Source organism: Ambystoma mexicanum, chromosome 1q, assembly GCF_040938575.1.
Source record: "Ambystoma mexicanum isolate Mex_15411 chromosome 1q, UKY_AmexF1_1, whole genome shotgun sequence".
Lineage (NCBI taxonomy): Eukaryota > Metazoa > Chordata > Amphibia > Caudata > Ambystomatidae > Ambystoma > Ambystoma mexicanum.
In genome coordinates this window covers 513,561,131-513,575,961 of record NC_090922.1, presented here as the reverse complement: position 1 = coordinate 513,575,961, position 14,831 = coordinate 513,561,131, and the positions used below count along the sequence as shown (strand labels likewise).

The window sequence follows — 14,831 nt, the reverse complement described above, 5'->3', positions numbered from 1 at the left end:
CCTCTCAGCCCATTGGAATGTTCAGCGTACAGTCAATAACTACTGGTATTCATTTCATTATGAACATTATGACTTCAAAAGCAGACAGCGAAATAACAATACAATTAACAGTCAAGATGGTTTTCCTTAAGACACTTCCTCTCTGGGAGGATCATTTTTTGGCTACAACATCCAAATCCTCTCACTGTAGAGAAAGCTAAAGCATAAGAAAATGCTTTCGTTTCCTTATAGAGAAACTGTTTTGTTTATGTGAACCCTAATGCATGCTCATGATGAACCTGCTCCAGTTTAACCAAGTTTACAATTAAAATACTTAACTTGTGAAGACAACCTTGTTATTTAAATACTACAACATGAAATCACATTTAATGTACTAATACTAGCTCATTTTGCGTATTTACTCACTATTAAAGTAGCGTTTTTTACTTCACCGTCAAGACATCTACTGCTACTTTCACTAGCTGCTAATAGACCTCGGGAGGGGTTATTATCGCTTGGGATAAAGACCTTTACCCAACTTATGGCCCTCGGCTACGTCTCAAGACATAACTTCATGGCAAGTCATTATCCCACAACGATGACCACTTCCTCAGTGTACAAGGCTATATTATGTTTTTATTTTATTTGTGTATTGGTTATTTATAAGGTGCATACCGCAGGCACAGCTTTTTTGTAGTGCCACAAAAGAAGCAAAGGGGGAAAAGGATGTCTGATCTTTCACAGGCTTTGGGGGCATGATCGTTTCTGCAGGATTTAGGGTAACGGAGAAGAGCATCTCGGATGTAAGTGTGTGGGATAAATAAGTGCTGAAGTACAACATCAGCTCCGTTAGTAAGTGCAGCATGATTATGGTAGTGGGATTTTACAGAGATGGCAGACAGTGAGACTCCAATCTCGTGGTGTTGTGCTTTGACCCAGAATGCAGACCATAAGAAACAGTTGCAGATAGTAGTATGGACGCCAGGAGATTGTGGCTGATGGACCTTTAAGGAGGTGTCTGATGAAAGGAGTGGAAGACTTTTGAAAAACATGGGCTTTATTTACTCCACTCTCTTTTACACATAATGACTTTGCAACTTGATTTCTGGCTCACTTTCTCCCCTTTTCTTGATCAGAGGAGCGGCTCCGGGCTGACGCAGCTGAGCGGGAGCGATTGGTGGTGGAGGAGAAGCACGCCGAGATGCAGCAGAAACTGGAGGACCAGAAGCGCAGCTATGAGGAGCATGTGCAACAGCTGATGGTAAAGATGGAGGAGGACAGGAAGAAGTTGGTGGAGGAGAATGAAAGGGTTCTCACCAGCAAGCTCAAGGTAAGGCCAAGTCTGCTTCTTTGGCTGCGGGGTAAAAGTGGTTTATTAAACAGCCTCCCATTTACCAGCCACCCCTCTAATGCTAGAACTCCACCAACCTCAGTAGCGATGCTAGTGTACGGACTGGGGGCGAGTGGCTGCCACCCCCCTCCACTCCAGGACCATATTCTTATCCTGAAGTGCCCCACTCCCCACAGAGTGATGTTATTAACCCTGTGGCCTCCTAGGGCAATACATCTCCCTCCAGCACTGACCAACCTAATCCTTTAACAGCCAGCATTTAAGTACATAGAGCTCACCTGTCATTTATCCAGCCATCGTTTTAAGGCCCAGAACACACAAGCTGTTACTCTAATGCCTAGACATCCTCTCTGCCCATCCAGCTGTCCAGTGCCCTTGTAATTTGTAAAGCCATAACTCTAGGTTGACTGAAAAGTCACTTTTCATTATTCAGACATTTAATTCTGTGAAATGTGGCTTTTCAAATGTGTTCCTAGTAATGTAATTGTCTCTACATTCCATAGAGTGATATTTTGCATGTGGGTGAACTGCTGTTGTGTTTTTGCAATGGTTATTTACAGGCCGCTTTTGCCCACCCTCCGCAGTCTTTATTGTCTCGTTTAGGAGCCTGGCTCATTGGTTTTAATTCTCCTCCCTTTAGGAACAAGAGAATATGCTGCGAGAAGGCTTCCAGGAGCAGGCCAACTCTCTGCAATCCCAGATCCAAGACCTGTGCGGCCAGCTGGATAAGGCCAACAACAAATCCTCCTGGTTTTCCGATGTTCTTGATGGCATTGGGACGGTTGGCACTTTGGTGTTGCCCGGCATTGGCGGAAAGTTGTTGGGTGTAGGAACCCGCATTTTAAGTCGATTCTTTTGAGTTTAACCTCCTGTGCGCAGCGATTGTGTGACAAGGATATGCCCCTTTGTCGAGAGTCTCTTGTTTCTGCTGTGAGTGTTCTGGTCACCTTGGCAAGAAGTAGCACATTATACATACAGGGGATAAAGATCCCTTAATTCACATCACAGGAGATTTGAAACACCAGGAAGCTGTACAGGTCTTGGGGTCCAGACACAAGCAGAATTGAAGATTTCAGGTTAATGTGGATTTGAGACGGAGCCCCAAGTCCAAACAGAATTTTTAAGCGTATCTTCATATCAGACTTTTTGAAATGAGATTAAATAACAATAGTGTTAGAACTTCCTGATGAATTGTACAGGTGTATTTTGTGCATTCCCAGGATGTCCAAGCAAGGCACGGAATGCTGCTGTGTCAGATCACTGCTTTTGAATGTGTTTGTGTGCCAGTTGTTGATAATGAGTTGCAAGTTGTGGAACTTGTTCTAGAGCAAGAATCCTCAACGTCCCAGATTGTTTCATGATGGTGCTATACTATTAGAGGTTCAAATAGTGGAGAGAGCCTGAAAGGAAGTGCTTAATTTTGTGCCAGGTGATCTGCTCAAGGAATTATTTTGAAACGGGGAACGAGCGCCAGCATTTCTGGCAGTGCTGCTTGTTCTGCTGCTAGCAGTGCTGACTCCATCCCAGCTCACCTCTGCAAACCAGCTACCTTTTCCTCTCAGGTCATTTTATGGAAATATTTGTGTTGGACCGCTCTGTCTAGAAGCTTCTCTCCCAATTTAGTAGGTCCCAATTCATCGAACTCGGAAGGATGAGTTAATGGCAGTATTTTGATGAGAAGGTAGCTTCTTCTAGTTGGACAAACATGTTCAATGTGAGATAGTGCATGTAAAGCATAAATGTGGATGAAGTCTGCTGTCCTTTTGTTTTTCTGCTTAGATTTTGGCTTTCGTGGGGCAGCATCTTTTTTTGATGAAAAGGCTCCAGAGGGCACCACCGTTCACAGCTGGATACTGAGAGCTGAAGGGCAGGGCACACGCAACCACACACACATGGTTTGAGCTGAGTAGCAGGACACACACACCTACACACATTCCTATACACACACACCTACACACACACATCCCTACACAGGCACACCTATGCATAGTTAAAACAGCCCTGCAATATGTCTTCATTTTGTAGCTTACTCATACAATCTCCCGATTTAGTAATACATTGGAGAAACTGTTGAGCCAGGCAGAGATGGGATTGCAGAGCGAGTTTGAAAAGAAAGGTCAAGCCATGTGCACCTTTACCTGTGTACATAACCTTGCATCTTCCAAGCACTTGTACATCCCTATGCTGTTTCTAGTTATATTTGTGTTGTGTAAATATCATCAAAGTACATGTATACATTGCGACATACAGAAATGTGGTCCTATGTGATCATTTCGAATATTAAAGGCTGCATGCAAAAATGACCGATTTTTTTCCGGCTGATTTGGTGCAGCTGTTAATATTCACATTACATCACTATTCAGCCCTCCACCCCCCAGAAAAACAATCTCCTGCTTAAAATCGTCACGTTTCTCCCCCCGAACTCCTCTTAAATTCTGCACCCCGTCTCCACCATAACCATGCCTGCCCGCCCCCTCAGAGACAGATAAATGCACACTCTCAACACACACAAACACACGCACGCCGAAACACACAACATACACACAGGCACGCAGACAAACACCTCACAGCCTACTTCTGTCTTCTCTTGGCCGTCCCTGCCGTATCTGTCAGCCTCTGCATGCACTCGTTTTTGCGGCAAGGGCGCAACAGTTAGATTTAGAAAGACTGCTCTGAGCGGTCTCAGATCGGTCTTTGTAAATCCTCTGTGTAATTTTCAATAAAATTAAATAGACCATTTCACATAATACCAAAGCTACAAAAAATAAGTACTACTGATGCAGGGCCTTTTGGTTTTATTGTAGTGTATCACCGTGTAAAGTATCTAAAATTGTTCTCAGGATTATTATGAATAAACTTGACCAATGTCCTGCATTATTTATTTGTCATTTAATAGGAGTCAATTTGTGTTATGCCTTGCCATGAAGTAGAGTAGCATCAACACAAGGCAGGGACTAAGAAGTGTAGTTGAACAAGGGTTTTTTGGGTATGGTTACAGAGATGGACCAAAATAACTAAAAGGCAATGCAAAAGGTTCAGCGCCAACCACAGGATGGCTTCTGCTTCAGTTCCACAGTTCTTAGTTTTGGAAGTCTCAAACCAGGTTCCTTTCCTGGAGAAAGTGATCGGTTCACAATGATTTGCAGTCCTGGAGTTTTTAAGTGTCCCTACGCTTCTTTCTTCTCTTCTGGTTCTGCATGGTCCTGTCCTCTGTTTCTTGTCCTCGATACAGCAGACGCTTCCTTTCAGGGATCCCCAGGCCTAGGTGTGCCTGCATGTTAGCCCTCTCAATAGAAAAATGGGGCTCAGTAAACGCTGGCAAAACCCTTAAGTTTCCCCCAGGAGACTGGTAACCTGGCCTCCTCTAATTTATATTCCTCGCCACCTCCCTGTCTCAGGAACTCCAACCTAGTCTTCCTCCTTGATGATTACCAATGGTCTTCTTCCTAAGGGGGCCTCTTCAAATCCTCTCCACTCTAATGTTTCTGCTCCACTACCTCCTGGATGCCACTTCACACGCTTTCACCTCCAACCCACCTAGGTTTGTAGTTTTCAGGCTTCAGGATTGCCTCCTCCTAATTCTGCACCACTTCAACCTCGCTTTCAATGTGTCTCCCAAGGTTCTCCTTGATCTACTGTGCACCTCCTGTCTGATGTTTCCCCCAACCTTCTCTCTAAAGCTGTCTTCGCCCTTCGAACTGTTTAAGGAAACTCCCTCTAGCCTTCCTTCCAATACTCTCATCATTCCTCTCCATTTTTACATCTATACTTCTCTAGACAGGCTTAAGCGGTAGCTTGTTAACTGCACGTGGTGCACTACAGATCTATAATAATTTAATACATGAGTCTATTTGCTAGTGAGCATTCCCTTTCACGTGTATGACATACATGCATATGTACTGTAACGAGATCCCTGATCTTAGGCTAAAAGATGAGACTGGGAAGGCCATAGGGCCCAGGGACTGCCACACACTGCACGAAGTAGACCCTGGAGGAGGTAAATGGTGGATCGCCCAAGGCTCCCCTACGGTTCTGTTTCAGTATCCGCAAGTGTACCGGCAGTGTTTAATTTGTAATAAAATAATTGCCAGGGCTAAAATATTATAATCAGGCCAGTGACACATCAGGACGGGCACCTCCATGCCCACTGTTGCCACCACCAATGGCTTCTCCTGAAAGTGACAACATATATGGGGTTAACACCAACTCCAACCGGCTCATTAGGGTAGAGGGATGTACTGAGTATGGCAGATGTTTGATTTACAAATGCAAATGAACATATCATGAAATAACATACCCATTGGGCCTCATTATGAGTTTGGAGGTAGCCATGCCATTTTTACCGGCATGGCTACCCCCAAACTCGGGTCCCGGTCCCGAAAAATGTGAATTACCAGGCCATTCCGACCTTTGCGGGCCCGGTAATTCCCATTCAGGTTCCCGGACCCAGTACGTCCCCATTCCCATTTGAACCCCCATAGGGCTCAATGGGAATGGGGAGGATGCTAACAACGGTCCCGTTAACAACGGGACCGTTGTTAGCATGCTGTGCTGCTAGAGGGTGCCGCTCTGGACGTCTGGTCTGATCAGGCGTCCAGAGCGGCACCCGCGAGCAAACTTAGAATGTTGCGGTGAGGTAACAACGGCACCTGTAGCACTACCGGCGCCATTGTTGCCTTACCGCAACACTCGTAATGAGGTCCATTGTGTCTTGATATGAGACAAATGTTTAAGTATGTCTTTGAACACAGTCATTGTTAATGAACATACATTTTACTCTGTTTCTACAGGTGTGTCTTATGTGACTAACAATAATAAAATGAATAAACTTACGAAAACGCCACATCATTATTAAACTGAGTCTGAAACAATAAGTGCCAGGGCTCAGAAATAAGTGGCAGGGCTGAGTCCTGGCAAACAAAGCCACAAATAAATCACTGTGCCCGGGATTCCCTGTGTAGGCCTGGTTAAAGGCCATTATCCTAGGGCAGGAAATCCCTTTTAGGTTTGGTGAAGTCCTTGAAGTAAAGGTACAGACCCACTTATGCGCCTATAAATCGCTACCTGGAACACAAATGAAAACGCACACGCTTCTTGGATGCCGGAGTGGGAGCCTCTGTCAAGGACTACAGAAAAACAAATCGAAGATGGTGGCTGCCCTTATTAAAGGCCACAGGCCCAGGCTTACACATTGAGCTTAAACAAATACAGCTGTAGGCCAATCAGATAGCTTGTGCACAATGAATCCCCAGCTGAAGGTAATCGTCTAATTACCAAGTAAGAAGGCTCGACTATTAAAAAAAGGGGTACACAGGAGAAATGTAGGAGTTGAGAGTTGGAGGCAGTTTAAGTGAGAGTGTATGTCAACGTGGTGAGTAGGAGAGAAGGAAGGAGGGGGACCCAAAGCACGAGAGAGGAAAGGACACATTAGTTGTTCAGAACATTGGAGAGAGGAGGATATGACAAAGGAGAAAAAGAGTGAAGGAGAGGTGATGAGGGGAGCATTAAAGAATGGAGGAGACAATAGATATACAGAAGAACATTGAAGAAGTGATGAAGAATAGTAGAGGAGAGGGGAGAGGTGGAAGAAAGAGGAGGAGCAGGCAAGAGTGGAGTGAAAAAAGCCAGACCTGGGTATGCTGAAATGCTAGAATGTCAAGGATTTAAGTGGGAGAGAGTCAAAAGGAGAGAGACAATAGATATCGAGGAAGATGGTAAGAGAGAAGTAGAAAGAAGAGTGGATTGGCCTTGTGCTGGATTTCTGGGGAGACTCCTGACATGATGGATAAGATGGAGTCCAGACCAACTCGGGCAGTCCTCGCAAGGGATATGCACAATAACCCCTTGGTGCCCTGGATCATTAAGTGTCGGACGACTGTCCTGACTCGACTATGCAAAACCCAGTGGTGGTTTGCCAAAGGTATCTAGGATGAGAAGTAAACTAGCAGCACTCTCACAAGAGAGAGATGCATCTCAGCCAAAAAGAGGTGTGGGGCACCTAACACCCAGTAGTCTGAGAGTCACTCATAGATTACTATCACATGGGTGGAAGTACTGCAAGCAACGGTCCTAGAATAAAGTTTGCCTTGCTTTTTCTTGCTCCCATTGAGTTTTGTCAAGTCCCATTCCTTAGATTTCTAGTGTTATAAGAAACACCTGTGGTACTTGCCCTCTTCATGTCATCAGTTGATCCTGATGACTGTGCAAGTAGCAATGAAAGTACATGTCTTGAGAGCTGCCTTCTTAACACAACGTTTGCTGGCTGCAAAGATCACCGTGGTGCGCACTTGGAAGTCTGCTGAGGGCCCCCTGATGATTCTTTGGTGGCTAAAACTTTGGGACATTCTGATAGCAGAGAAAATTACTGCAGCCAACGCTGGCCTTCTTCACCGCAACACTTGGGCGCCTTTCCTAGACTATGACCAGAACTTCCCGGCACTAACTTACAAACCGTGGCTGGTCGCAACGGCCCTTCAGCCGGATTGCGAATGGCTGGCGCCGACCCATGCTCTGCCGGATCCCGCCGACAGATGGGGGGGTTGAGCAGTGGGCATGATTGTATGTTGAACTGGAGGCAATATGTTGTCTGTTGTCTGCTAATTTAATTGTCATCTGTGTGCTGGTTTAAAATAAACAAGTTAAAAAAAAGTACATGTCTTGATCCACTGTCGCTTCTGTACCTTTGTGTAGCTCCTGTTTCCCGGTCCCAACCCAAGCCAGGGAGCTTCTTAGATCACTAATGGACACAGACACCAGAGAGAATTCCCCCTTTATTTATAATAAACCTTTATACGTTTAACTCTATTCCTTGGGATTCCCCGGGCGTGAGCACCAACTAGATGTCAACCTGCTACGTCAGATGACCCTTCCTTGGAGGGATCTCTATGACCCTTAGGGTGAGTCTAACGCAACAGAGCCCTTCTCCAGCATGGGGTCTGGCATGGATTCACATGCTCATGAATATTCCCCGTCGTCAGGCTGGGAATCCTCGGTAAAGAAAAAATCAGTATTGGTTTCGTTTCTGATCTGTCTTTCTTAGTAGTAACCAATCACTGATCTCTGGGTCATACTGCCCCCAGCCAATGACTGCCCTCTCCCTAAGCCCCTCCCCTGGCAGCCATCCTCAGATTTTTACCGCACGTTCAAGTGTTGGGAGTCCTCGTGCTTTAGCTCTCGAGCTTTTACTGCGTTTTTGCGCTTTTTCAGGAGATTTTCTCATTTTTTCGGTTTAATCGAGCCTCAAGCTCCACCGTTTCCACTTCCGAGAACGGGGACCCGTTTCGGAATTCTTCTACGCCCCTCAAGGGTGAAGTTTTCATCGAGTTACGCTTCTTGGAGGTTCCAGAAGATCTGAGGCCTACATCAACGGACATGGCCCAGGACAGGGGAAGCTCAACTCCCGGATCCAAGCTGTTCAGGAGCTGCCCGGGATGCGGACTGCAAAATGTTTTCAAGGACGAGCATTCGAGATGTCTCTACTGCCTTCATGAGGACAAGACGCACGTGGAAAAGGACTGTGCGTTCTGCAAGAACCTGTCCGAACGGACCTAGCAAGATCGTCGTTCCCGCCTCGCCGCCTGGCTGGAGAAGGGCACAGCAGGTGAGAAGACGAAGAAAAAGTCTGAGCGGTCTTCTAAGTCCTGTGAGGGTGCCCCGATAACAGGGGCCCAACAGAAGGCGAAGCACCATGAGTCCGCAGGCACCGGGAGCTCCGAAAGGTCAGGCTCTTCGGCTGCCAAGCAGGGCGCAACTTCCCCGGCACGATCAACCGCGAGCCAGCGCTCTGGTTCGGGGAAGAGGAAGTCCGAGAACCCGGGTAAGCTTCTGGAGAGGCCCCGGTCGATATCGAAGGGAGCCGAGGGGGAGCGCTGCGATGACACTCCCCCCAAAGCAAAGGCTGAGGACGCACCTAAGGTGGTGAGGGCCTTGATCCACCCGGCAAAGGCCTCTATCGAGGTTGTCGCAGCGGCCCTGGCAAAGCCAGCACAGACTACGCCAGTGGAGGCGGCCTCTGGGTCTGGAGTTTCCCTGCCACCGCAGAGGGAATCCTCTTTCCAGCCCATCGTTAAGAGCCCCGTGAAGACCCCGGTGGAAAAAGAGGGGGGGGGGCCGGTGGCCATTATGGACTCGGATTCAGCCTCTGAGGAGGATCTGGTGGAAACCGTGAAAAGCCTCAACGAGAGGTTCGAAGGCCTCAACAAGAGGTTTGAGAAGGTTCGATCCCAGGGGAAGGATCCTGCTGATGTGATCGAAGACAGCGGCGATGGCGACGACAAGGGCCCAGTGGAGCAGCCATCCTGCCCGTCGCAGCTATTGCCCGAGCCCCTGGATAGCTCGGTGGCCATTTTGTTGGCGATCCAATCCTTATGTACTGAGATAAGGACGAGGTTACTGTGGACCCCGACGGAGGATCCAGAACCTGGACCGTCGGGAAGCCCTCCGAACAAGCGGAGGAGAGTCCACCCCGCACCGCCCTTCGTGCCCACAAAGCCTGTGGACCCCTCATCCCCCTCGCTGGACCCTCGGGATGATACGGCGACGGATACAGCGACGGGGACGGACGACGACGGTGGCGATGATACAACGGACATTCCTTCATCAACCCCTCCCCCCCGGGCCTCTCCGCCCGACGAAATTGGCTCTTTCCACGCCATGATAGCCAGGACATCCGAGCTCTTCCAGCTCTGCCCTGAGGAACAGAAAAAGGAAGGCTTTGATTTACCAACGACGGGAGGCCAAGTGAAAGACGGTCCTCGCGGTACCGTTGCTCGATGACATCTGGGACGAAGGGCTGGCTATCCTGAAGAACCCTTCCACGACACCCGCCAAGAGGGACAGGTACGAGAAGAAATACCGGGTCCCCGACGCCGCTCCCTTGTGCCTCAGGGCCCAGCCTACACCGGATTTGGTCGTCTCGGCAGCAGCCAAGAAGAAAGCGGCGGGTGCGGCGGCTTCAACTTCCACTTCCCCGCCGGAGTGTGAGGGCAAGAAGTTGGACTCCATGGGACGACAAGTCATCTCGTCGGCGGTGACGACGATTAAGGTGGCCAATGCCTTAGCGATTGTGGCCCGTTACGACAGGGAGGTCTGGTTCAAGATAGCTCCCCTGCTAGACTTCCTACCGGATGACAAGAGGGCAGAGGCCCTACAGATTCTGCAGGAAGGTGAGGTGGCATCGGATCATGCCATTACAGTGGCAACGGACATTGCCGATACCGGATTTCGCCAGCTGGGCAACGGGGTTTGCCTTTGACGACGAGGATGGCTCATGGCTAAGGACTTTCACCAGGACGTCCAGACCAGAGTGTTGTATATGCCGTTCGACGGCAACAACCTGTTTGGGAAGACGGTGGATGAGTCCCTCCAGGCCATCAAGACCGACACAGAGACAGCCCGAGCCCTAGGAGTCCTTCAGCAACGGCGGCCCTTTCGGAGCTCTGGAGGCAGACAGGGAGCCTCCAAGGGATCCAGCGGTGGCTCTTCTTCGTACCGCCAGGCGGACTGCTCCTCGTCCCAGGAGGCCTACAGAGGCCGCGGAAAGCAAGGAGGGTCTTGCCGCCGTTGTCAAGGAGGCCAAGGCGGCAAGGCCTCTTCCAAGCAGGACTGAACCGGCCGTAGCGTCGTGCCCCCACCGAAGCACCCCGTTGGGAGGCCGGCTGACGAAGTTCGTCAGCGTGTGGGAGTCCATCTCTGCCGACCGTTGGGTGCTGGATACCCTGGCCCGCGGACACTCGCTAGAATTTCAAAAGAAGTGTCCTCGCATTCCTCCCGTGGCCATGAAGGAGAATCACGTCCCTCAACTGCTGTTGGAGGTAAGGGCGATGCTCAAGAAAGGTGCCATCGAGCTCGTCCCCAAGAGGCTCCGGAGTATACTCAAGCTACTTCCTCGTCAGAAAGAAGACAGGCGGTTGGCGCCCCATCCTGGACCGGCGTCGGTTAAACAAGTACATCAAGGCACAGAAATTCAGGATGGTCACCCTCCAGCACATTCTGGGACAGCTGGAGGAGGGCGACTTCCTATCATCGTTGGACCTGGAGGATGCTTACTTCCACATCCCCATTCTAAAAGGACACAGAAAGTTCCTCAGATTTGTAGTCCAGGGGTGTCACTACCAATTCAGAGCCCTGCCGTTCGGATTAAAGTCGGCACCCAGGGTGTTCACCAAGTGCCTTGCTCCAGTGGCGGCGCGCCTGCGCCTGCAGGGGATCCACATCTACCCCTACCTGGACGACTGGCTAATCTGTGCAAGGTCAAGAGAACTCGCCGTCGAACACACAGAAAGGACCGTCCGCCTGCTCACGGAACTGGGATTCGCCATCAACTACCCCAAATCCCACCTGGTTCCGTCGCAGGTAGCACTGTTTCTGGGAGCGAAGCTCCATACAATGGAGCGATTGGCATCTCCGTCGGAAGAAAGGACGAAGGCCATTTTGGGCAAGGTGCAGCGCCTGTTAGCCGCGGATGTGGCCAGGGTGAGGTCCACCAAGTCCCTCCTCGGGATGATGTACTCATGCATCTACCTTGTGCCCCTCTACAGAATTCGGATGCATCCGCTACAAGAGTTCCTCGACGCCCGCTGGATTCAAGCGGCGGGCAGCTTCGAAGACAGGATCCCGTTCGAGAAGGAGTTCCTTCGGGCGATTCTATGGTGGGGTACCCGTGCGCACCTCACGGCAGGCACGGACTTTCAGACCCCTGCGTAACAGGAGACGTGACGACGGACGCCTCCCTGGAGGGATGGGGGGCCCACACCGGAGATCTCCACGCAAGAGGCCTCTGGCTCCCGGAGGAGAGGTCTCTCCACATCAACATCCTGAAGCTACGAGCCGTGTTCTGGGCGCTCAAATCGTTCCTTCCGTCCCTCAAGGACAAAGTGGTGAGGATATTCACCGACAACACCACCACGATGTTCTACATCCGGAAGCAGGGAGGCACCAGATCCCTAGCCCTAGCCAAGGATGCCCAGGATCTGTGGCACTGGGCCGTCGCCCAGGGGATGTTTCTGGTTCCCTTCCACTTGGCAGGAATAAAAAACACCATCGCCGACTCACTCAGCAGGGAGCTGCGCTCGTGCCACGAGTGGGAATTACGCCAGAACCAGGTGGATCTGCTCTTTCAACAATGGGGCAAACCCCAGATCGACCTATTCGCGACGGCAACGAACTCCAAGTGCCAGAGGTTCGCCAGCAGGTTCACACAGCCGAGGAGCATGGGCGATGCTTTCTCGTTCCTTTCGGACGGCCTGCTCCTGTAGGCGTTCCCTCCGTTGCCGTTGCTGCTCCGTCTCATCAACCAGCTCAAGAGGTCCAGGTGCAGGATGATCCTCGTCGCACCGGCGTGGCCGAGACAGATCTGGTTCCCAGACCTTCTGGAATTGTCAACGTCCCCACCTATCAAGCTGGCGACGGACGCAGATCTTCTCTCCAGAGAAGGAGGCGCCATTCTTCATCACAACTGAATTTGCAGGCTTGGCTCCTGCAGCACTAGAGTTTGGAGGATACGATATCCCGGCTGACTGCAGAGAGGTTCTTGCAAAAGCCAGGGCGTTCTCAACTCTCTCAAGTGCTATGGACATAAGTGGAAGAGGTTCTCTGTCTGGTGCCGTGCACAGAAGATTAATGCGGATTATGGCAATCTTCCCCTCAAGTATTGCCGTACCTACTGTCGCTGGCCAAAGCTGGACTGGCTCACGCCTCCATCAAGATACATCTGGCTGCCATCTCCCGATACACCAGAACTACAGGACGGGCGTCCTTGTGGTCTCATCGCCTGGTGAAGGAATTTATGATGGGACTATTCCGATCGTTCCCGCCGGTGAAGGCCCCTGCCCCGGCGTGGGAGCTCAACGTGGTGCTGACCAGACTCCTGGGGGCCCCATTCGAGCCTATGCATTCGGTGCCGTTGAAGTTCCTGTCGTGGAAAACAGCATTTCTCGTGGCCATCACCTCCGCACGACGAGTGGGAGAGATCCAGGCCTTATCTTGCAAGCCTCCATACTTGACTTTTCACGACACAAGGGTGGTGCCGTCGGACTTCCACCTCAATGAGCCCTTGGTGTTGCCAGTTTTCTTCCCGTCGCCCTCATCGCAGGCCGAGAGGACTCTGTACTCGCTGGATGTAGCTAGAGCGCTGAAGTTCTACGTGGACCGCACAAAGAGTTTTCGGAAGGCATCACAGCTGTTTGTGAACTTTGGACCTGTGAATCAAGGGAAGGCTCTCTCGAAGGCTTCCATTTCCAGATGGCTCTCCGGCTGCATCATGCACTGTCACCGGTTGGCAAACCGACTGCTGCCTGGCCGTCCGAGAGCCCATTCGACCAGAGCGATCGCTGCTACCACGGCGTTCCTGTCTGGTGTGCCCCTGCTGGACATCTGCAGGGCTGCTACGTGGAGGTTGACGCACACCTTCACAAGATTCTACTGCGTCGATCGGGACTCAAGGGAGGAGTCCAGGGTCGGCCAAGCAGTGCTGCGCAACCTGTTCGCTTAAGGTGAGCCTGGTGAGGAGGTAAGAGATGCTTAATGTTGAGCCTGTTGCCACCTCCCATGGTTGTGCATGTGTATACTGCTATGTATTCTTATATTCATGAGCATGTGAATCCATGCCAGACCCCATGCTGGAGAAGGAACAAGTTACTTACCTGTAACTGTTGTTCTCCAGCATGGTCTGGCAAGGATTCAAATGCAAACCCTCCCTCCTTCCCCTCTGCGGCTCTTCACTTGGTCATACTGCCACTTTACGTGCTACCAAATCTGAGGATGGCTGCCAGGGGAGGGGCTTAGGGAGAGGGCAGTCATTGGCTGGGGGCAGTATGACCCAGAAATCAGTGATTGGTTACTACTACGAAAGACAGATCAGAAACTAAACTGATACTGATTTTTCTTTACCGAGGATTCCCAGCCTGACGACGGGGAATATTCATGAGCATGTGAATCCATGCCAGACCCATGCTGGAGAACAACAGTTACAGGTAAGTAACTTGTTCCTTACCTATACTCGGGTACCACACACATGAGTGTGATGCCAGAGGATGGCCTCTCTGGGTGGTCCCATCAAGCTAGGTGGCCTCAGGCAGACCGCCACTCTATCCTCCCACCCACGATAGGGTACCTCCCCTCTACCCCCTTCATCTACTTAACATCTATATAAAGTTTTAACATCTTAACCTACTTAACTCTTAACCCTACTTGGCATTCCCCCTAACACTTACCCCAAATGCTACGCTTCCCCCTACTTAACAATTACCCTACATAATAGTAATTAAATAAATGCATATAACTATACATAGACACATTTCTGAGGCTTGTGGAATCTGCTTAGATCACATGCTGTGCATAGGCCGACATCTAGTGGAAGCTGTAGAGTATTGGTTTGTTTTTCAAAACTCGAAAATGGGCGCCGAACTAGGGCGTGCCAGTAATACTATCCCTAGTGTGACGTCCCCTGTACCCATGATCCCTCACACGTGTAGGTCCCTCAGATTGTCAGCATGTTGCGGAG

At 50.1% G+C, this 14,831-nt stretch overlaps 1 protein-coding gene across 4 annotated transcripts in view; it reads left to right on the top strand.

The window, feature by feature from the left end:
- The window catches only part of LOC138530300 (guanylate-binding protein 1-like), a 478,878-nt gene extending 476,361 nt beyond the window's left edge, over window positions 1-2,517 (top strand). For 2 of the 4 annotated variants that reach the window (XM_069640897.1, XM_069640896.1), the window contains exons 10-11: window positions 1,116-1,309; window positions 1,971-2,517. In XM_069640897.1, coding sequence (XP_069496998.1) covers window positions 1,116-1,309; window positions 1,971-2,189 — 413 coding nt within the window. In that variant the 3' untranslated portion in view covers window positions 2,190-2,517. The remainder of the gene's footprint in view (window positions 1-1,115; window positions 1,310-1,970) is intronic. The other 2 variants (XM_069640898.1, XM_069640899.1) reach the window with 1 other exon arrangement.
- The last annotated feature ends 12,314 nt before the right edge of the window (window positions 2,518-14,831 follow it).